Source organism: Rhinatrema bivittatum, chromosome 8, assembly GCF_901001135.1.
Source record: "Rhinatrema bivittatum chromosome 8, aRhiBiv1.1, whole genome shotgun sequence".
NCBI lineage: Eukaryota > Metazoa > Chordata > Amphibia > Gymnophiona > Rhinatrematidae > Rhinatrema > Rhinatrema bivittatum.
In genome coordinates, this window is record NC_042622.1 from 226,487,664 (window position 1) to 226,509,579 (window position 21,916).

General features: G+C 49.3%; 1 protein-coding gene across 1 annotated transcript in view; it reads left to right on the plus strand.

The window, feature by feature from the left end:
• SUGP1 (SURP and G-patch domain containing 1) overlaps positions 1 to 21,916 on the plus strand; it is a 104,452-nt gene that overhangs the window by 17,192 nt on the left and 65,344 nt on the right. Inside the window, exons 6-8 of the mRNA XM_029613814.1 lie at positions 4,411 to 4,517; positions 18,449 to 18,572; positions 19,584 to 19,870. Of these exons, the coding sequence (XP_029469674.1) occupies positions 4,411 to 4,517; positions 18,449 to 18,572; positions 19,584 to 19,870 (518 nt within the window). The remainder of the gene's footprint in view (positions 1 to 4,410; positions 4,518 to 18,448; positions 18,573 to 19,583; positions 19,871 to 21,916) is intronic.

The window sequence follows — 21,916 nt, forward strand, 5'->3', positions numbered from 1 at the left end:
GAACTAATTTTCCTTTCCTGTTGTGGGGGCAACAGCTCTGAAGGATGTTCAGGATCGTAAGCTGGAGATCCATCTCGAGAGGATTTTTGAGGTCTCGGCTATGAGTCTCCACGTGGCTATTTGTTCCAGCTTCATGCAGTGGGCATCCTTATGCTGGGTACAGCGTTCCCAGGAGGATCCGAAGTTAGGTGGTTTCCAAGGTGCTCAGGCAGACCGGTTGGAAGCGGCCATAGGTTTTGTGGCAGATGCCTTGTATGAAGTGGGGCGGACGTCTTCCCACATTATGGGGGCTGCGGTTTCCGCAAGGCGCCTCCTATGGCTCCGTAACTGGTCCGCAGACGTTTCATCTAAGGTCCAGCTGGCCTCTTTACCGTTCAAAGGTCGACTCTGATTCGGTGAGAAGTTGGATCAGATCGTGAAGCAATTAGGAGACTCTAAGGTGCTTCGCTTACCGGAGGACAAGCCTCGAGGCAGATGGAGTTTTCCTCCACGGCCACGTTTTCGGGACAGTCGAAGGTTTCGGCAACCGTGCAGCACATCAGCAACACAGAGGCCTTTTTTGTTTTGCAGGCAGTCCTTTCGAGGAGGACGTCGGCCCTTCAGAGCCCCATCACTGCCGGCTCCTTCAGTCCCAAATCGACCCAATGAAGGGAGGCCGGCCCACTCCGCCATTCCTTATATAGGAGGTCAGCTGGCTTGGTTTTATGAGGAGTGGGCCAAAATTCACCCAGGATCAGTGGGTACTCATTGTGATAAGGGACTGTTATTTCTCCCCCTGTGGCTCGCTGCAGAAGCGCAGGGCAGTGTGGGAGACTTTGCATAGGTTGCAGCACTTGGAGGCCATGGTCCCGGTGTCTCCGGACGAACTCCGAACGGGTCGGTATTCAATTTACTCTGTAGTCCCAAGGAAGGAAGGAAGGATCTTTTCGCCCCATTCTCGATTTGAAGCGTGTGAACGCGGCATTAAAGGTTCCCCATTTTCGCATGGAAACGATGCGGTCGGTGATAGCGGCGGTACGCACCCAGGAGTTCCTGGCATCGCTGGATTTGACTGAAGTTTATCTCCACATTCCCGTTTGCCGACATCATCAACGCTACCTGAGGTTTATGGTCTTAAGGCAGCACTTCCAGTTTCAAGCGCTCCCGTTCGGATTGGCCACGACGCCTAGTATCTTCACCAAGGTTATGGTGGTCGTAGCAGTGGCATTGCGGCGGCAGGGAGTCCTTGTCCATCCTTATCTCGACGATTGGCTCATTCGGGCGGTCGGAGAACAGTTGTCGTACAGCAGTGCAAGTAGTCCTTCGGACTTTGCGGTTGTTAGACTGGGTGGTGAATTTGGCCAAGAGCCACCTAGTTCCGTCTCAAACTCTGGAGTATCTGGGAGCATTTTTCGACACAAGCCAAGGCAGAGTCTTTCTGACGGAAGAGAGAGTGCGCAAACTACATTTTCAGATTCAGCGCTTGTCACAGTTGCGTGTCCCCAGACCTTGGTTCCATGACTTCCACATTAGATCTGGTGCCGTGGGCCTTTGCACATTTGCGTCCCCTTCAGAGGGCTCTTCTGGCTCAGTGGAGTCCATAGTCAGAGAAGTATCACCAACCTGTTCCTATCTCCACTTCGACCAGGGATAGTCTGTCTTGGTGGCTGCACACACCCAATCTCATGCGGGGGGGGGGGGGGTCGCCTTGGAAATTCCGGATTGGGTGATTCTGACTACAGATGCCAGCCTCTCTGGATGGGGGCAGTTTGTCAGTCAAGCGGCCCAGGACACCTGGTCAGCCATAGAGGTTTCTTGGTCTATCAATCGCTTGGAAGCCAGAGCGGTGCGTTTGGCATTGGTTGCCTTTCAGCCTTTAGTTCAGGGGTGTTCGGTGCAAGTTCTTTCGGACAATGCGACGGCGGTAGCATACATCAACAGACAAGGCAGCACCAAGAGCCTCTGGAAGATCAGGAGCTGATCCTTTTGGGCGGAACAGAACTTGGTTCAAATAACGGCATCTCATATCGCAGGAGTCTAAAATGTTCAAGCAGATTATCTCAGTCGCACACTACTCGATCCGGGAGAATGGGAGTTGTCGGACAGAGCGATGCAGCTCATTTGCACGAAATGGGGCTACCCTCGGGTCAATCTGATGGCAATGCGCCACAATGCGAAAGCTCCTCGTTTTTTTTCAGCAGATGAAGGGAATACGGAGCAGAGGGCGTAGATGCTCTGGTCCTTCCTTGGCCGTGGGGAGTTGTTCTATATGTTTTCCCTCCTTGGCCGCTGGTGGGAAAGGTCTTGTGGCGGATAGAGAGACATCACAGGGGAGGTGGTGCTAGTAGCCCCGGAGTGGCTGTGCCGCCCATGGTTTGCCGACCTGATAAACCTTGCGGTCAAAGACCCGTTACGACTCAGTCATCTCCCTCGCCTCCTGCGGCAGGGCCCCGAATTTTCCAACCAGGCAGATCGCTTTTGGTGGCAGCTTGGCTTTTGAGAGGATGCGTTTGAGGTTGAGAGGGTCCCCGGAAATGGTAGTTACTACCCTATTCCAGTCTAGGCGGAAGTCCACCTCGTTGTCTTACATCCGGGTCTGGAAAGTCTTCGAGTCCTGGTGTGTGCCTAAGGGGGTACAGGCATTGTGAGCTTCAGCGTTACACGTCTTGTCTTTCCTTCAGCACAGCCTGCTCAAATGCCTCGCTTTCAACTCTCTTAGAGTTCACGTGGCAGCTTTGGCTTGTTTTGAGGGGAAAGCTGGATGGTTATCGCTTGTCCTCTCATCCTGATGTGATCAGGTTTATTCGAGAAGTCAATTTACACCCACTGGTGAGGAGAGTTTGTCCTCCTTGGAACCTCAGTCTAGTCCTTCGGGGTTGTGTGAGGCTCCGTTTGATCCTATCCGCAGAGCAATCCTTAAAGATTTGACTCTAAAGGTTGTTTTCTTAGTAGCCATTTGCTCTGCTAGAAGAATTTCGGAATTACAAGCTCTGTCATGTCGAGATCCTATTCTTAAAATATCGGACTTTGGTATATCTTTGCGAACAGTGCCATCCTTTCTCCCAAAAGTGGTGTCCACCTTCCATGTTAATCAGTCTATTGAGTTACAGGCCTTTTCAGATTTGGCAGCTTCTGAGTCTATTGCTCGTGAGCTTAGGCTACTGGACGTCCATAGAGCGGTATTTCGCTAACTTAAAGTCACAAATGGTTTTAGATGATCTGATCATCTTTTCGTTTTGTGGAATGGTCAGAAGAAAGGGGACTCAAGCTTCCAAAACTACCATTGCTAGATGGCTTAAGGAGGCTATTGGCTCTGCTTACATTCTCAAGAATAAGCCAGTTCCGGAAGGCTTGAGGGCCCATTCCACTCGATCTCAGGTGACCTCTTGGGCAGAGGCTCGCTTAGTGTCGCCACAAGAGATTTGTAGAGCGGCAACTTGGAAGTCTCTGCATACTTTTGCAAGACATTATCAACTGTCGCGGTCTTTTGACGAAAGTGTGTTGCGAGCTGGACTCTACAGGTCCCACCCTGTTTAGGAAGCTTTGGTACATCTCAGGAGTCTGGACTGATCCGGGTACGTACAGGGAAAGGAAAATGTGGTTCTTACCTGATAATTTTCATTCCTGTAGTACCACGGATCAGTCCAGAACCCACCCAAGTATTGAGGAGGGTGGAGAGTCATCCACTCAACTGTTGTAAATTACAGACATCGGAAGTTTTTTATCAAGTTTATATTGAAATGTTTTTTTTACGGTGTTTTTTGCGCTGTTTTTGCATTTAGCTTGGATTCAGATCAGTACTGAGGAACTGCAGGTAGCATCAGTGAATATAAAGCAGTGTCAGTTTTACTTTCTCTGTCTCCACCTGCTGGCACGGATGAATAAACCCAGGAGTCTGGACTGATCCGTGGTACTACAGGAACGAAAATTATCAGATGATAACCAAATTTTCCTTTGTGCAGCTATGCTAGTGAAAGCTCTTTTATGAAAACACAACCAAAATCCATATCTTACTGTGCTTGACAATTGAAAACCTGCGAAGACCATAAGGTCTGAGCTGGAACATACCATTCCAACTTATTATGCAAGTATTTTGGACCATTACTCTGCAAACAGCAATCAGTGTTTATAAAATAAATCTGCTGTGATTTCGTGTGTGTGTCTGTGTGTATAGATAGATATATGCTTGTATGGCTGCTAGGGCCAAAAAACTGTGCCAAAATAAGTGAACCTAAAGAAAATACAAGAAACCCATTTGGGCGGCAGCACAGAGCAATGACAGAAGATCTGAATCCCATGGTGTTTTCCTGTAGTTCTAAAGAAAATCTTCTGTATTTGCTCAGCAGCCCTAGTCTATTATGAGATTGGTTACATTTGCTAATGTCTGTTGTCTTGTTCTACAGAAGAGCCTTTTTTGTTTTGCTCTTCCAGATTTTTGCATGATAAGAACAGCCGAGAATTCCTCTATTACAGAAAGAAACTGGCCGAATTCAGGAAGGAACATGAAGGCTCCGGAAATGCCCCCTCTTCTCAGAAAGGTACAGATAATTCTGCAATATGCTCAAAGTATTCTCCCAAAAAATGGAGGGAGAAATGGGTTCAGTGCAGGAAGCACAGTGATGCACTCTCTCAGTTTTACAACTAAAGGGCTTAAGGGTCCCTGTAGTTGTCGGTGAGTTCTTCCTTTCCCTCTTACATTAACCAATTTGCCTACATCAAGATTTGTATTAATTTGCTCACATGAAATGGAATTGTGCTCAGCTGGTAATAAGATGTTTTTCATATCAAACTGACTGAAATGCAGGGAAGCTGCAGAAAAGAGGAGGCACTGTGGGCTGTATTGGTGATGGCATGACCATTTACATTGGAGTGGTCTACAGACCTCCAGCTCAGGGGAAGGTAATGGACAGAAATCTGGCTGAAGACATCCGAAAGGGGGAGCTGGTAATGGTAGGAGATTTTAACCTAGCAGACTTGGTTAGGAGTAAAGAGATTCTGGACTCCATCAATGATGGTAGAATCCACAAGGGAAGGGGCTATACTAGACCTGGTACTTACAAATGGAGACAGTGTCTGTGATGTCTGGGTAGGTACACATCTTAGCACCAGTGACCAGTATGGTTCAATTATTACTACCAAGGCAGAGAAGATTTCATACAAAGCTGAAAATCCTCAATTTCAAAAATACTGACTTTCCCTGTACGTACCCGGATCATTCCAGGGCTGTGTGCTTAGTTGGTTTCTTGTGTTAGTAAGTTTAGGGGACTTTTTTGTCTTTTGTTTTTGGCTTATTTCAGCTTTATTTAAAAAAAAAAAAAAAAGAAAAGGAGCTTGTGGCAGCACAGTGGTCGTTAGGTTCTGAGAGAGCCATCCCATGCTGGTCTGAGGCAGCTGCTTCACAGGGTCGAGGGCCCTACTTATCTATTTAGCAGCTTGGGTGCGACACCGAGGAGCCCAGTTCACTCCACCCAAAGGGATCAGCACCTTGGACCACTGCCGGGCAAGTTTTTATAAATTAAAAAAAAGTTTTGCTTTCGTTTTCTCCCGCGCCGGCTCACTCTCCTTCACTCCCTGTCACAGCGCGGTATTTGTCTTTTGTTTTGCTGTTTATTCATTGAATTTCATTGAATTTTCTTTAATTTATTTTGTCTTTATTTTCCTTTCACGACTCGATGCCGCGTTCGTCCGTTTGCCACGCATGTGGGTCGGCCTGTGCGCGTTGCTCCATGGAGGGCCTTAGCCCGGCTTGTATCCCAGGGGGAAGGGGTCATTGGGAGCCGAAAAAATATTAAAACGGCAAAACTAGTTAAAACAAAGTCTGCCCGGGTTCCGGTTGGGACATCTGCTGCAAGTCACTCTGAGGCTGATCAGTTCCCGTTCAGCACGGGAATGGGGGTCATTTTCCAATCATTCAGGGTTGTGGCTAGTGCAGTGCAGGGGGGAGGGGGTTTTACCTCCTCCTTTTTCTTCCCAGCAAGGTTTCCTAACGGACAGGGAACCTTTACAGCCTAAGTCCCCTATAATGGAGGATAGCCCTGAGGGGGCCTCGGACTCCTCCTCCTCTTCCTCTCTTTCCTCACAATTTGTGGTGTTGCTCCATAAAGCTTACCAGGTGAGGTAGTTAGGGAAGCTGCAATCTGGTAAAAAGGTCGTTCCCTGTACGTGCCCGGATCAGTCCAGGACAGCTGGGTTTTGCCTCCCCTCCAGCAGATGGAGACAGAAGAAGACTTTGCGGACTCTGTCCTATACCCCTGAGGTGCCATCTAGTGTCTGCCAGTATTCTTCTGTCTCTAGCAGATGGCGGAGGTGCAAAGCCTAGTGTCTCTCGGTGGTGCTAAGTTAGGGAGTTGGTTCTTTAGCTTAGTGCTGCTGTTGTTCTTCTGGTTAGGAATCTTGGTAGGGTTCCTTCCATTTGGAAAAAAAAAAAAAGGCAGTGCAGCATTTAGCCTCCCAGGGGGTTGTCAGGTCCTGGTGGGACCATCCCTCCTGGTATTTGAGGCTGCAGAGCAGAGGGTTGGGGACCCTACTTCTGCCGTGGTTCGAGGTGATGCCGGGGGTCTCGGCACAACACCAAGGCACAATGCGTGGGGTGCATGCTGCAGAAGGGGATGACCCTAAGGTGGTGCGCCTCTTTAGAAAAGGAGGAGTTGGGTCCCCTTATTCCTTCTATTTTAGCTGAACTGGGCATTGAAGGTCCCCCAGAGGATCCGGTATTGCTGGGTCTGAGAGGCCCTGCTTCTTCTTTTCCCTTTCATTTCTTGGCTACAGATTTGCTCTTCTGGGAATGGGATACCCCCAACCTGGGATTGAAAGTGAGTAAGGCCATGGACAAGCTATATCCTCTGCCAGAGGATGCCTTAGAGCTGCTTCGAGTACCCAAGGTAGATGCGGCAGTGTCCGCTGTTACCAAGAAGATCACGATCCCAGTTACTGGAGCTACAGCACTAAAGGACCTGCAAGACAGGAAGTTGGAGGTGCAACTTAAAAGTATTTTTGAGGTTTCAGCACTGGGAGTACGTGCGGCTATTTGCAGCAATTTTGCCTTACGAGCAGGTCTCCGCTGGGTTCAGCAGTTGCAAGCTAACTCTGCCATATCGGATGAAGAGGCGGTCCAGGCAGGTCATCTGGAAGCTTCGGTGGCGTACAGCGCGGATGCACTGCATGATCTATTGCGCACATCGGCCAGATCCATGGTTTCAGCTGTCTCAGCTTGAAGGCTCCTCTGGTTGAGAAACTGGTCGGCGGATGTTTCCTTTAAGTCATAGCTTGGGTCCTTGCCTTTCAAGGGCAAACTACTTTTCGTTAAGGACCTGGAAGATATGATCCAATCTCTGGGGGAGAATAAGATTCATCGGTTACTGGAGGATAGACCGAAATCCAGAGGCTCTTTTTCGTCCCGGGCCAGATTCAGAGGGAATCGAAGATTTCGTCCATCTAGCACGCCCGTGGCCCCTTTTCCTAACAGGCAACAGACCTGGTCCCAGTTCTTTCAGGGCCCCTAGTTTGGCAGTCCTGGTAACTCCCATTCCCTGTACGTACCAGGTGGTGGGTCACAAGTGTGTTCCGATTCTCTCAGCCCCGGCCTGCTGCGCCTTGGTCCTGGGGCTCTGGAGGGGTGGTCTCTCCACTCAGCGTGTCAGCTCTCTGCTCTGACCTTTCGCGCGCTTTTTTTTTCTGCAGACATGCCGCGAGCCTTAGCCTGCACAGCTTGTGCTGAATCGGGAACCCGGCTCTTTCGGAAGGGTCTCTGCTCTCAGTGTATTCCCGGGGGCGAGAGACCCTCCAGATGACCGGGGGTTGCCTGCGGTTTCTCACTTTTGCGAGTTGCGTGAACCGCGGGGAAGTTCGGAGGTTTGGGAGCAGAGGCTCACCCCGCCCCCACTTGAAGAGGAGGCGGCGGCCATTTTGGACGTGCTGAATTCGCCGAGCATGGACGCTGATGCAGCGTCGGGGGAGGAGGATTTCCCCCCGTTTCTCCGCCAGCATTGAGCGCCAGCGTTATCGGGATGCCTCAGCACTTTCGGAGGGCCTTAATGAGGCCACAGCCCTTTTTATCACGATTTGTTTAAAAAAAAAAAAAGAGGGAGTCTTTATTTTTCATTTTATTACACGAGGCCTAATTGGAGGCTGAGGCAGACTCGGAGGAGTCGTTCCCCCCTCCTCCTAAGCTTTTTAATCCTACACCGGACCAGGGAGAGGCGGGGCCCGCCTTCCTCGCCCTGATATGACTCCAGATCCGGTTATTCCCCAGGCTGCGGACATTGACAATCAGGATACGGGAGGGGATGTAGACGGCCATGTGCCCGTGGAAGGGGCTGATCCTCAAATCCTTAGGCTGTTCAGCAAGGATGAGTTGGATCCCTTAATTCCGCAGGTTTTTGCGGGCATTGGAGATCCCGGCTCCGCATCCCGAGGTGGATTCCGCTCTCGGGGATGCTGTTTTTACCGGGGTTTACAGGTCCTCTGCAAGGTTTTCCATTTCACCATAAACTTTTTCACGTTGCATCCCTGGAATGGGATTCCCCGAGGCATCATTAAGAGTCAACAGGGCTATGAAAGAAAAAAGAAAGTCTGTACTCCCTCCCAAACGACTCTCTAAATTTCCTTAAGGTTCCCAAAGTGGACTCTGCCATCACGGCTCTTATCAAGCATACCACTATTCCAGTGACTGGCGGAACAGCGCTGAAGGATCTTCAGGACAGAAAATTGGGGATCTTACTTAAGCGCATTTTTGAGCTATCTGCGCTCAGCGTCCAGGCCACTGTCTGTAGCAGCCTTATGCAGAGGGCCACTCTCCGCTGGGTTAAACAATTGCTTACGACCCAGGAACCTCCTGAGGAGATAGAGCGGGCTAACTGCATGGAGTCGGATGCCTTGTATGATCTCCTACGATCTTCTACGCACACCATGGCATCCGCGGTTTCAACAAGACGTCTCCTGTGGCTATGCCACTGGTCGGCGGATGCCTTCTCCAAGGCTCGATTGGGTTCTTTTCCTTTTAAGGGCAAATTACTGTTTGGAGCTGAATTGGAGCAACTCATTAAGGATTTGGGAGACAGCAAGGTGTACAAGCTTCCTGCGGACAAGCCCAAACAGTTTCATTCCTTCGGAAAGTCCAGAGGCCGTTTTCGCGGTCAACGCCGTTTTCGTGCAGGGAGGGGTTCGTCCTTCGCACAGTGGCAATCGCCTTTCCGTTCAGACCTGGTCGCGTTCCTTCAAGGCAGGAGGCCTCAACGGTCGGGGGCACCCCATACCTTTACCCCCAATAAGCCTTCACAATGAGGGGGCACCGGCCCATTCCTCTGTACCTCTGATAGGGGGGCGGTTCTCCCGCTTTTGGGAGGAATGGGTCAGGTAACGGCGGACCAATGGGTGCTAGGTACTTTAGGTCACGATTACGCTTTGGATTTTGCTCGACTGCTTCGCGATCTGTTTATAGTTTTCCACATGCGGTCCCCCAGACAAGCCACAGGTCATTGCTCAGACACTTCTCGCTTGCAGGTATTGGGGGCCGTGGTTCCAGTCCCGCCCACCGAGACTAGGACCGGTCGTTTCTCCATTTATTCCATAGTCCCCAAGCAAGAGGGCACATTTCGATCAATCCGGACCTCAAGCAGGTCAACCGAGCGTTACGTGTACCGCGTTTCAGATGGAGACACTGAGGTCGGTTATTGCGGCCGTCCACAGGGACGAGTATTTGACCTCTTTGGATCTCACGGACGCTGATCTACATATCGGAATTCAGGCAAGCCATCAACGTTTTCTTCGGTTCAAGATCCACGGCCCCGAGAGTGTTTATCAAGGTGCTGGTCGTAGTGGCAGCCTCCTCACGACGTCGGGGAATCTTGGTACATCCTTATCTGGACGATTGGCTCATCCAGGCAAAGTCACAAACGCTCGGCGAGATAGCGGTGCAGTCCATGTTGGATAGCTTACAGTCCTGGGGATGGATAGTGAATTTTTGCCAAGAGCCATCTGGCACCTTCTCAGGACTTGGAATTTCTGGGGGCCTGGTTCGACACAGCGGCTGGCAAGGTGTTCCTCCCCCGTCAGCGCATGCTCAACTTAATGTCTCAGATCCAGCGGCTTTTGGCTCTTCCTTTGCCCACGGCATGGGATTATTTGCAAGGGCTTGGACATATGGCATCTACCCTGGAATTGGTCCCATGGGTTTTTACTCATATTTATTTATTTATTTATTTATTAACTTTTATTTACCGACATTCGTGCAGCACATCATGCCGGTTTACAAAGAACTCAGGTGGGCGATACAATAAAACAATGTACAAAGAATAAAATAAAGTAACAAAAACATAATAGAGAAATACAGTACCTGAATGTAAACCGGTGTGATATCTCAATTGAGATCGAATGTCGGTATATAAAAATAATAAATAAATAAATAAATAAATAACAATATAACCTTAGAACAAAATACTATTTCTTACGAAAAGGACACATTAACCGATCGTGATCAAAAAGGATAAATTAAGCAGTAGAGGGGGATGTTGTATCTTCTAGGGTATCCATGGGTGGTGTGAGGGGAAGCGGGGAAACATAGGGAGGGGTGGAGAAAGTTCGAGCAGGGGGGGCTGGGAGAAATTAAATTTGGTTTGTGTCAGGATAGGCCTGTCGAAATAGCCATGTTTTGACTCCTTTCTTGAAAATTTGCAGGGATGTCTCTTGGCGTAGGAGGGTGGGGAGGGAGTTCCAGAGGTTGGGGCCAGTGACGGAAAAGGCTCTCTCTCTGGTGTGAGTAGAATGTGCTGCCTTTAGAGATGGGGTGTGTAGAGTGCCTGCATGGGTTGTTCTTGTGGGACGGTCGGAGGAACGGTAACGAGGCATTTCGTCTAGCCAGGTGTGATTATGTTTGTGTAGGGAATTGTGAAGGATGTCACATTATATGTCCATTACAGAGGGCGCTGCTTTCTCGCTGACTAAGCCCTGTCCTTACCCTTGCTGGAGCCTGCTCGGTCCAGTCTCAGTTGGTGGTTGGTTCCAGGACATCTTCTTCAGGGGGTGGGCCTGGAACCCCCACCTTGGATCATCATTACGACCGATGCCAGTCTGACCGGTTGGGGAGCGGTCTGTCAATCCAAGTCTGCTCAGGGGCGGTGGTCCCCTCGACAAGCAAATGGTCGATCAATCTTTTGGAGACCAGAGCAGTACGCCTGGCCATACAGCACTTTCTCCCCTTGGGTCACCACCGGGCAGTATGGATTCTTTCGGATAATGCGACAACAGTGACTTACATAAACCGACAAGGGGGTACAAGGAGTCGTCCGGTGGCGTCTGAAGCGTGGGCAATGTTCAAGCGGATTTTCTCAGCCGACAGCGCCTAGATCCCGGAGAGTGGGAGCTGTCACCCGAGGCGATGAGGCTCATTGTCCGTCGTTGGGGAACCCTGCGCCTAGACTTAATGGCGGCTCGGAGCAACGCCAAAACAGCTCGGCTTTGTCAGTCAAAGAACGGAGCACGGGTCGGAAGGAGTAGATGCTCTGCTGCTCCAGTGGTCCTTAAACATTCTTCTTTATGTGTTTCCCCCTTGGCCACTGGTAGGAAAAGTTCTGAGGTGCATAGAATCTCATCCGGGGCTGGTTATTCTATTAGCCCTGGAGTGGCCAAGGAGACCGCGGTTTGCGGATCTGGTCACCCTGGCAGTCGATGGTCCATTGCGCCTGAGTCACATATTGACCCTTCTGCTTCAAGGCCCCATATTTTTCAATCAGGCGGATCGTTTTTGTCTAGCGGCTTGGCTTATGAGAGGAGGCGACTCGGAAAGAATGTTTATCCGGCAGCTGTGATTTTTACTCTTCTCAGAGCTCGCACGACCTCCACCTCTCTAGCTTATGTCAGGGTATGGAAGGTTTTTGAGTCATGGTGCGATGGGTTGATAGTGCCCCCAAGTAGGTCCACAATAGCGCATATTCTGGCGTTTTTACAGGAAGGGTTGAAAAAGGGTCTTGCCTATAACTCTCTCTGGGTCCAGGTAGCAGCCTTGGGCTGTTTGCGTGGTAAGATTGAAGGTTCGACCATGGTGCAGCACTCAGATGTCATTCGTTTCTTGCGCGGTGTCGAGCATTTCCGTCCTCCGGTCCGAGCGCTTTGTCCATCTTGGAGTTTGACCTTGGTTCTCAGAGGCGTCTGCGCCCCTCCGTTTGAGCCTATTAAGCGTGCTACCTTGAAGGATTTGACTCTCAAGACGGTTTTTCTAGTGCCTATTTGTTTGGTTGATTTACTCTCCTTTTCTGAAGAGGAGATCCGTTCTTCTCACGGTTGTGATTTACAGCGCTTGGATGTTCGAAGACTCCTGTTGCGATATCTAGAAGTCTCAAATAGTTTTCGTACATCGGATCATCTTTTCGTCTTGTGGTAAGGTCCGAAGAGGGGGTCTAAAGCTTCCAAAACTACCATCGCTAGCTGGCTAAAGGACGCTATAGCTTCCACTTACATATGTCACAGACATCCTGTACCGGTTGGCCTTAGGGCAGATTCCTGGGCGGAAAGCCAATGTGTATTGCCCCAGGAAATTTGTAGAGCGGCTACTTGGAAGTCCTTGCACACGTTTGCTAGACATTACAGGTTGGATGTTCGGGGTCCAACTGTAGATTCCTGTGGCAGCAGGGTGCTCCGAGCGGGACTCTCTGGGGCCCACCCCATTTAAGGCGGCTCGGGTACATCCCAGCAGTCTGGACTGATCCGGGTACGTACAGGGAAAGGAAAATTAGTTTCTTACCTGATAATTTTCGTTCCTGTAGTACCAAGGATCAGGCCAGATGCCCGTCCAAGTCTGTTTCTTGCAGGAGAGTCCACTCGTTTTCTTGTCATACCTCTGTTTGTTTCTCTTTACGGTTGTTGTTCAACAAGTTTTTTTGCTTAAAAAAAAAAAAAGCAGCAGGATTCAGATTGGCAGAGATGTGAATTTTTTGTTCTCAAGTGGTTCTCAAGGATTAGGTCCCAGGAGGGTTCAGTGGACCAGTTTTTTTATTTTATTATATATAGTTAAGATGGTTTTGAGAGTTCCATTCTGCTTTGACATTGAGTAATACTGCCGGACTGTAGGTGGCACCAGCCTATATATAGGCGGAGTTTGTTTTGATAACTGCTCTGTCTCCATCTGCTAGATGGGGGTGAGCAAAACCTAGGAGTCTGGACTGATCCGTGGTACTACAGGAACGAAAATTATCAGGTAAGAAACTAATTTTCCTTTGGTAGAATGTGAAAGTATTTACATGAGGATCTAGCGGGGTGGGAGGAGATGGGTGACATGGAAGAACAGTGGGCTAAACTAAAAGGAAAGTTAATAAAAAAAAAAATAGGCAGAAAAGAAAATGTATGGTTTTCCCAAGAGGTGGCTGAAAAAGTAAGGGCCAAAGGGTTAGCATTCAAAAAGTTCAAAGGATCACAAGAAGAACACGGGAAAGAATATTAGTAAACTCAAGAGATTGAGATCAATCCCAACATACCTGGCTTATGAATGAGGTTCACCCCTGTCATGGAATTCACAAAACAAACTCATTTGGAGATGCTACCGTGAAAATAGCAAAAGAAGTAAAACAAGGTGATAAAACTTTCTTCAAGTGTGTCGGTGAAAGAAGGAAGGCCAGAGGTGGTGGTATAAGATTGGGACGAGATGAGGAAAAAAGAAGAAATACTAAATACTTATGTTCAGTTTACACTGAAGAAGGGTTTGGAGAAAGACAGCTGATAGTTGCCAAGGGTACATATGAGAATGGGGTAGATACGACACCATTTACAGAGGACAGCGTCTGTGTGCAACTGGCAAAACTGAACGTTGACAAAGCCATGGGGATGGATGAGATGCACTGTAGAATACTAAGGGAGCACAAAAGATCTGTTCATAGAGGTCCTGAAGGGCTAACGAAGTCCTGATTCATAAAAGTGGAAACACAGGAGGTTGGCAACCACAGGCCAGATATCTTACTTCGGTGGTGGAGAAATTGATGGAGACTCTTCTGAAGGAAAGGATAGTGGACTATCTACAAACCAGTGGATTCCAGGATCTGAGGCAAAGGAAAATTTGGTTCTTACCTGCTAATTTTCGTTCCTGTAATACCACAGATCAGTCCAGAGAAGTGGGTTATGCATCCCTACCAGCAGGTGGAGTCGGAGAACAAAACTTTGAAGCACTGCTGCATAGCCAAGAGTGCCGCCTGCAGTCCCTGAGCATTGAACCATACCCAAGCTAAAGAGTAGAGTCTACCACCCTAACTTTCAGAGTGGAAAACCTCCCCCCCCACCCCCCCTCCTGACCTGGAGCCCTCCATGCGTCCAGAAAAAAAGTCAAACATTGAAAAAAAACCAACTCAACTTATTTATAATGCGTAAAGTTTTCTGCAAAACATACCAAGATATTCAGTCTTTAAGTAGTAACAATGAGCTAGGTCTCTGGACTGATCTGTGGTATTATAGGAACAAAAATTAGCAGGTAAGAACCAATTTTCCTTTCCCTGTACATACCCCAATTAGTCCAGACTCCTGGGTTTTGCCTCCCTGCCAGCAGATGTAAGGAAAGTTTCACTGACACTGTACATAACCCAGTGTGCCACCTGCAGTCTGGAGAGAGAGGCAAAAAAAAAAAAAGATGAAAAGATAACATTTCTAGATCCTCCCAGGGGGTTGTGAGGTCCTGGTGGGGCCATCCCCCCTGGTTTGAGATGGGTGAGCAGAGGGTTGGTGACCCTTCTAATAGCTCGGCCCAGGGGTCCGTGGGGTGGACATTTCGTGGTCCAGATCCCTCATCCCCCATGAAACAGCGGTGGAACCTGCTGGCATTTCTACACTGCAAGCCCAGTAGAGCAGGAAGTATCCCTTTTATACTGTTTGTCCTGGGCTGGGTCGCTAAAGTTTGGCAAAAGGAGACTGGCTTTTTTCTGATCTGCCAAGCGGCCTGTGCTCTTGGAACCTATACCTCTGCACTAAAGTAAAGTATTTCCTAGCTTGTAGCCAGATGGACTCAGGACCAATGGGGTTATGCTCCCCTGCTAGCAGATGGAAACTGAGTCAGGTTTCAAAGCTGATGTCACCCTAGATACACCCCTGCAGTGACCTCAGTATCTCTCCGTCTCCTAGCAGATGTGGATGCGCTATCCCCACACCAGCATTGGAGTTTAGCAGGATTGCAGTACTAGTTTGAAGAAGAAAATGTATCTTTGAATTAGAGAGAGATCGAGGCCCGCTGTCCTGCGGTGATTCCCAATGGTCCCTCCCCCAGAATTCCTGAGGCGATTTCCGAGATCCCTCAGAGGTGAGCCTTGGTCCGGTAGCCGGTTCCCGGCATGGACTTTGCTGCTGAAGCAGCTGAAAGGCAGCAGTTGCAGGAAACCGAGCACAGTGATTAACGGCCTAAGCCCTATCCCCCCGCAGCCGGAGACCGGTAAGCGCTGAGCCCAGGTACGTAAAAAAGAATTCCGATTCAGAGACATGGAAGGGCTTTGTTAAATCTTTACTCCAGTCTCCTTGCTCTGTGCGCTGTACTGACGATGTTCCCTATCCTGTTAGGGCCCGAATCAAGCACTAGCCGGCTGAACACACAAGTTACAGTTTATTATGGCTCCGGCAGCAAAGAAGCACAAGTGACGCTCTTTGTGCTACATGCCATATTAGGGCTACACAGTCTGACCTGGAATCCTTCCTGCGTTAGCACTGGGAGGAGGCCCAGGGAGGGCTGGACCAGAACTTCTCCAAGCCCGATCCCTCCCGTTCGGAAGATGGGTCGGCATAATCTTATCCGGGAGCACCCCATATCTGAGTAATCCCGGGGCTGCGTCCGCCTCAGGAGAGGACAATGCTGCGGCACCCACCCTAGTTCTTCCTGGACTAGGCGTGGACCCGGCAGCCTTTTCTTGGGTAGAATTTTTTCAAGGTCTTCGAGCCCGGACCGAGCCCCAGCCGGGAAGGCCTCGCCCTCCCAGCCCTATTAGCATGCCTCGTTTCACCAAGGGTTTCCGTGATGGGGGCCTGGAAACCACGGACGACGTAGGGGCTGCAGACTCGTTGGAGGATGGGGAAATCTCTCCAGGCTTGGAGCCATACCGGACTATGTTACAGCTCTACAGAAAGCCTCTTGCTAATTTCTGATGCTGGAAGCCATCTAGGACTTGATTGACCTGGAATGGGAAGCCCTGGAAGCCAGCTTTAAAGGAGGTCGGGCATTGGAGGCACTGTGCCCTCTGGACCAGAGAGCCAGAGAATGCCTGCATTTCCCCAAAGTGGATGCCCTGGTCTGCACCGTTTCGAAGCAAACAACCAACCCAGTGGACGGAGGAGCGGCCTTGAAGGATGCGCATGACAAGGAGTTGGAGTCCATCCTTAAGCAAGCCTTTGACGTGACAGCAATAACACTTCAGATTGCTTCCTGTTGTGCCCTGGTGGCTCGCTCGTGCCTGCTTCTCGAGAGAGAGACAGATGGCACAGGGACGCCTTCCAGAGAGGCGATGGAGCCCGCCATGGCCTTTCTAGCAGATGCAAGCTCTGACCTAGTTTGTACCTCGGCCAGAGGAGTGACCTGAGTGGTGGCAGCCAGAAGACGACTATGGCTGCGAAATTGGTCAGCAGACGCGACCTCTAAGGCAAACCTCACAAAGGTGCCCTTTAAGGGATCCCTCCTATTCAGAAGCGACTAGAAAAAGTTAGCCAGTAAGTGGGATGAATCTCCAGTGCCTCGGCCACCGAAAGATAAGAAAAAGAGGTTGCAGTGCTCTTCACTTAGGAGAGGTCGGACCAGAGGCTCCCAGCGCTTTCGGCCCTACAGAAACTCGTCTTTTCCTAGCGTGTAGCAGATGGACTCAGGACCAATGGGTATAGTGTACTCCTGCTAGCAGTTGGTGACGGATCAGATTTCAATCTGACGTCAGCCCCTAGTACATATACCCCTGCAGGAAGTGCAGCTCTTCAGTATTTTCCGTCTCCATAGCAGTTAGGGACTACTTGCACACTCTCACATCGTTAGAAAACCCGAAACAAGAAGAAATCTTACCTCTACAGACGAGCCCCGCTCTCCTGCGGTGACACCCTCGGGTCCCGCCCCCAGTGGAGAATTCCCGAGGTGATTTCTGCGATCCCTCGGAGGTAAGCCTCAGTCCGGCGGCCGACCTTCGGGGACCTAGCCCCCGATTTCGGGGGCGGCTGAGAGGCAGCGGGTGCAACCTTGAGCGCGGCGGTGAAGGAATTTGCCCTCTCCCCCCGCAGCCGGAGACTGCCCAGAATGAAACCGGGAAGCGCCGAGAACAAGGTAAGGTAGAAATCTTTTTTAAAGACTCCTGTCTCCGAAGCTCGAGGAGTCGCACAGGTTGCCAGCTGGGACCAGTGCCACCGGGTTGATCCGCCCTAGCAGGGCTAGACCCCGGTTAGATCCAAGGGTCCTCCCACGTGGAGACCCTCCGAGGTGGTCGCCATTTGGATGCCCAATTTTCCAGTCTCACAAGGTCTTCCTGCAATTTATCACAATCTGCTTGTGATTTAACTACTCTGAACAATTTTGTGTCATCTGCAGATTTGATTACCTAACTAGTCATATTTCTTTCCAGATTTATAAATATATTGAAAAGTACGGGTCCCAATACAGATCCCTGAGGCACTCCACTGCCCTCTCCCTTCCACTGAGAAAATTGTTCATTTAATCCTACTCTGTTTCCTGTTTTTTAGTCTTTTAGTTTTTTTAAACTGTCTACATCATGTGCTATTTTGTAGTGTAATTTTAGTTCGTGGTATGCATGTGCCCGTGGCGACGTTTCCACAACACTTACAGTTTTCGAGTCAAGATCAGGTCCAAGACACCAGAGACAGATTCGATGAGAATCACAAATAAACATCTTTCACCGATATTTTTCACAAAGCTTGAAAGAGGTTTCACTTTTTTTTTGTGGACATCCTTGTGTGTGAGAGAGAGAGAGAGCAATACCCATCTTCATGCACCAACGAATGAGGAAAAACTGAGGACTAGTGAGAGGTGACAGTTGGGCAGGAAGGCTCACGCATGCTCAGCAAAGACGTTGACAACTTTCTGAGCCATGTAAGGAGTGCATGCCCGAATTTGACGCCAGAGCCTCTGTCATTCCCTACTTGTCTGGCTATATTGTGTGCTTGTCCTCGGAGAAAGGTGTTGCCATGTGCAAGTATGTCTTCCCAGTGACCTTCTGGTTTACGTTTTTTTCCCTGTGTTGCACCTCCTGCTGTTTGAAAATAAACCAGCTGCAATATCCAGAGCTGATAAAGTGGCTTAAATAATAATAATGTTTTTAATTTAAAAAAAAGAGGCCTTTCTGGACATAGGCTACTTCCCCTCTTTGCTGAAAGGCAGTGAGTTAGAAGGCCGCAGTGTAACCTCTGTTTTACTATATTGAAACCCTTCTTTTGCCCTTATTTTACCTTTGCGGTGCTTAGCACATATTAGGCTTTTGACTGTTTGGTGTGTGAGTTGAGCCCAGTACTGATAGCCTGTTTAAAGTTTCACCCCCAGATGATGAAGAAACCAGGACGTTTGCTGAGAAGCTGGCCCGATTCATAGCTGATGGGGGTCCAGAGGTGGAGACGATAGCCATGCAGCACAACCGGGAAAATCCTGCTTTCAGGTAACAGAAATTCAACATACTTTACCCTCTTTCTTATGCTAGACTGTCAATAAAATTCAGTTGATACATTCTCGCAAAGTTTGAGGCTGCTGTCTGTGGTTTAATCCAGTGTTTCCCAATCAGTGTGCCCTTGGACCTTATCAGATGTGCCACAGAAAAGTCACCACTGTCTGATGCCCAGATCCAGTCCAGCACTGGGCTCTGCTGTCAGCACCTCGCAGCAACAATGACTCTTAAACACATAGGAGCTCCTGTCTGAGAACGCGTAATCAAGCATGCTGCTTCTTGCTACAGCATGAGCCTTGGACTGTGATAATTAACGGGTGGAATGACATTGTAGGGCATGGATAACCAAGCCCTGTTCTGTGCAGCACACACACAATCTCATTCTCTCTTTCCCGAGTCTCCTCCTTTGAGTCGTTCAGCCTCTGTCTTATCTCCAGAATGAGTGCGACGGGGAGAGCATATATTGAGCACTGGATGTAACTCATTTTGGGAGCAGCAGCAGTAGAGGAGGTCTGGCAGCCACATGTGGTAGCCAAGCTGAGCTAGCTGCCCACACCATACCGACTTCTTCCTTTTCCTGCACTTGTATATATACACAGTCCATTGTGGCAGGTTCTTGTATGTTTCTGTCCTCTCCCTTTGTTTTAAAATTTGGAAGAGATAGGGTGGGGCTTTCACCGCTTCCCTAGCTCTTGTTTTAAACAGGAGTCCTCTCCATCTCTGCATTGCCTACCTCCTGGGAGTTGGTGTGCCACACAACATTTTGTTAATGTGGTCATGCCTTAGGTTTGAAAAATTTGGGAATCTATCTATGGAGCAAAGGTGCCTTCTCGTGGCCATCGCATAGATGGTAGAGCCTCATAGGTGGAGAAGAGTCGTCTTTTGACTTTGATCTTGAATAAACGTGCATTGTGTTATGGCTCTCAAATGAATACTGCAGAGAGAAATGTTAAGGTTCTTTGGTTTGCCTCGCATGTCTAGTCTTTTTATATTTTATAAATGCAGGTTTCTGTATGAGCCACACAGCAAAGGTTTCAAGTACTACAAGCACAAACTGGATCAGTTTCGGAAAGCTAAGGCATGCGGGAAAGCCTTCACTCCAGAATCTGCCCCAAAGCGCAAATCTACTAGTGAAATAATACCACCTGCGCCTTCATCTTCCTCCTCTTCCTCATCAGCCCGTGCAGTGCCTAAACGAAAGAGGAAGAGCAGGTGGGGGCCGGAGGAGGAGAAAGTGGATGTGCTGCCAGAAGAGATTTGTCAGGAGCTGCCAGACACAAACTTACTAACAGGTTAGTGGACATATTAGTTGCTTTCTGGGCGTTCCAGGAAAGCTCCAAGTTGTGTGAGCCAGTCAGAAATTATGTGCAAGTGCTGGTACCAGCCATGCATAAACATTCAAAGCTCTGCTTACAAGTGGTCTTTGAAAATTGTTTAGCAGTCATGTGATGGTGATAGAACGTCACATCGTAGAACAGATTGATCTATACAGGAAAATTGGTTCTTACCTGCTAATTTTCATTCCTGTAATACAACAGATCATTCCAGTCCAGTGGGTTATGCACTCCCACCAGCAGATAGAGGCAGAGAACAAACTTTGAGGCACTGCTACATACCAAGCGTGCCACCTGCAGCTCCTCCGTATTGATCCATACCCAAGCCAAGAAAAAACAACCATTTAAATCCCAACAAGGGCGAACATGAAAGAAATCCCTCAAGGGCCAAAATAAAAAAAACCCTCGAACCTGAAAACCCCAGGTCCGAACCACGGTTGTCATCACACGAGTAGGTATAGATACATTCTGATAGATTTCCTATGTGCAGCGGCTAAATACCAGGTAAATCAGTCTTTCGGCAGTAGCACCTGGGTGGGTCCCTGGACTGATCTGTGGTATTATAGCATGAAAATTAGCAAGTAAGAATCAATTTTCCTTTCCTGTACATACCCAGATCAGTCCAAACCATTGGGATCTACCAAAGCCACATTACACCAGGCGGGAACCCGAAAGACCCACTCGCAGGACACTTTCTCCAAAAAGCGCTTGGTCCAGAGCCCGGACATCCAGGTGGTAATGTAAAAGTATGCAGGGAGGACCAAACTGTGGCCCTACAAATCCCTTCAGGCGACAACAACTGACACTCCGCCCAAGAAGTCGCTTGCGCCCTCATTGCGTGAGCTTTTAAATCAGCTGGAACGGATCGGCCCGTACAGATATAGGCCAAGCAAATCGTTTCCTTCAACCAGAGTGCCAAGGAGGCCTTGGATGCCTTCTCACCCTTCTTCAGACCCCCAAACAAAACGAAAAGGTGGTCTGACTTCCGAAAAGAGTTAGTGACCTTCAAATAACAAAGGAGAACCCAGCGAACATCTAGAAGATGAAGGTCTCTTCCCGAAGCTGAGTCACGAGACCACTCGGAAACCGGGCAACTCCACAGTTTGATTGACATGGAAGGCAGATGCCACTTTTGGCAAAAAGGAGGGCACTGTTCGCAAAGACACTTTATCAGCTGAAATGTGCAGGAAGGGATCCCTACAGGACAGGGCCTGCAATTCTGAAATATGCCTAGCGGAACAAATGGCCACCAAGAACACAGTCTTCAATGTGAGGTCCTGTAAGGAGGCGCATCCCAAAGGCTCAAAGGGGGAATCACAGAACGCCCGTAGTATTAGGTTAAGATTCCACTCCAGGCACAACTTGCGAATCGGAGGACGAAGATGCTTTAACCCTTTTAGCAAATGGACTACATCTGGGTGGCTGGCCAGGGGTCTGCCGCTTATCCGACCTCTGAGACATCCTAGGGCCGAAACCTGAACCCGCAGGGAATTATAAGCCAAGCCTTTGGACAACCCCTGATACAGAAAGGCCAAGACCTGAGGGATGGTCACCGAAAACGGCCCCAAACCTTGCTGATCACACCAGGTTTCAAACACCTTCCATACCCGGATGTAAGCCATAGAAGTCGATGGATCATCCGGTGCACTGCCCGCACTCAGTCCTCTTCCAACTGGGCTCGAAACATCCAATCGTCATGGTATGGATGAACCATCACCCCTTCCTTCCTGAGGGCCGCTGCCACAATGACCATCACCTTGGTAAAGGTGCACGGGGCCATCGCTAGGTTGAATGGAAGCGCCTGGAACTGGAAATGTTGCCCCAGAATCTTGAAACGCAAGAACTTCCGGTGATCGCTGTGAATCGGGATGTGAAGGTATGCCTCAGTAAGATCCAAGGAGGCGAGGAATTCTCCCTTCCGGTCAGCCACGATGACCGTTCGAAGAGTCTCCATCCGAAAACGGGGAGCCTTCAGGCTGCGAGTCACCTTCTGCAGGTCCAGAA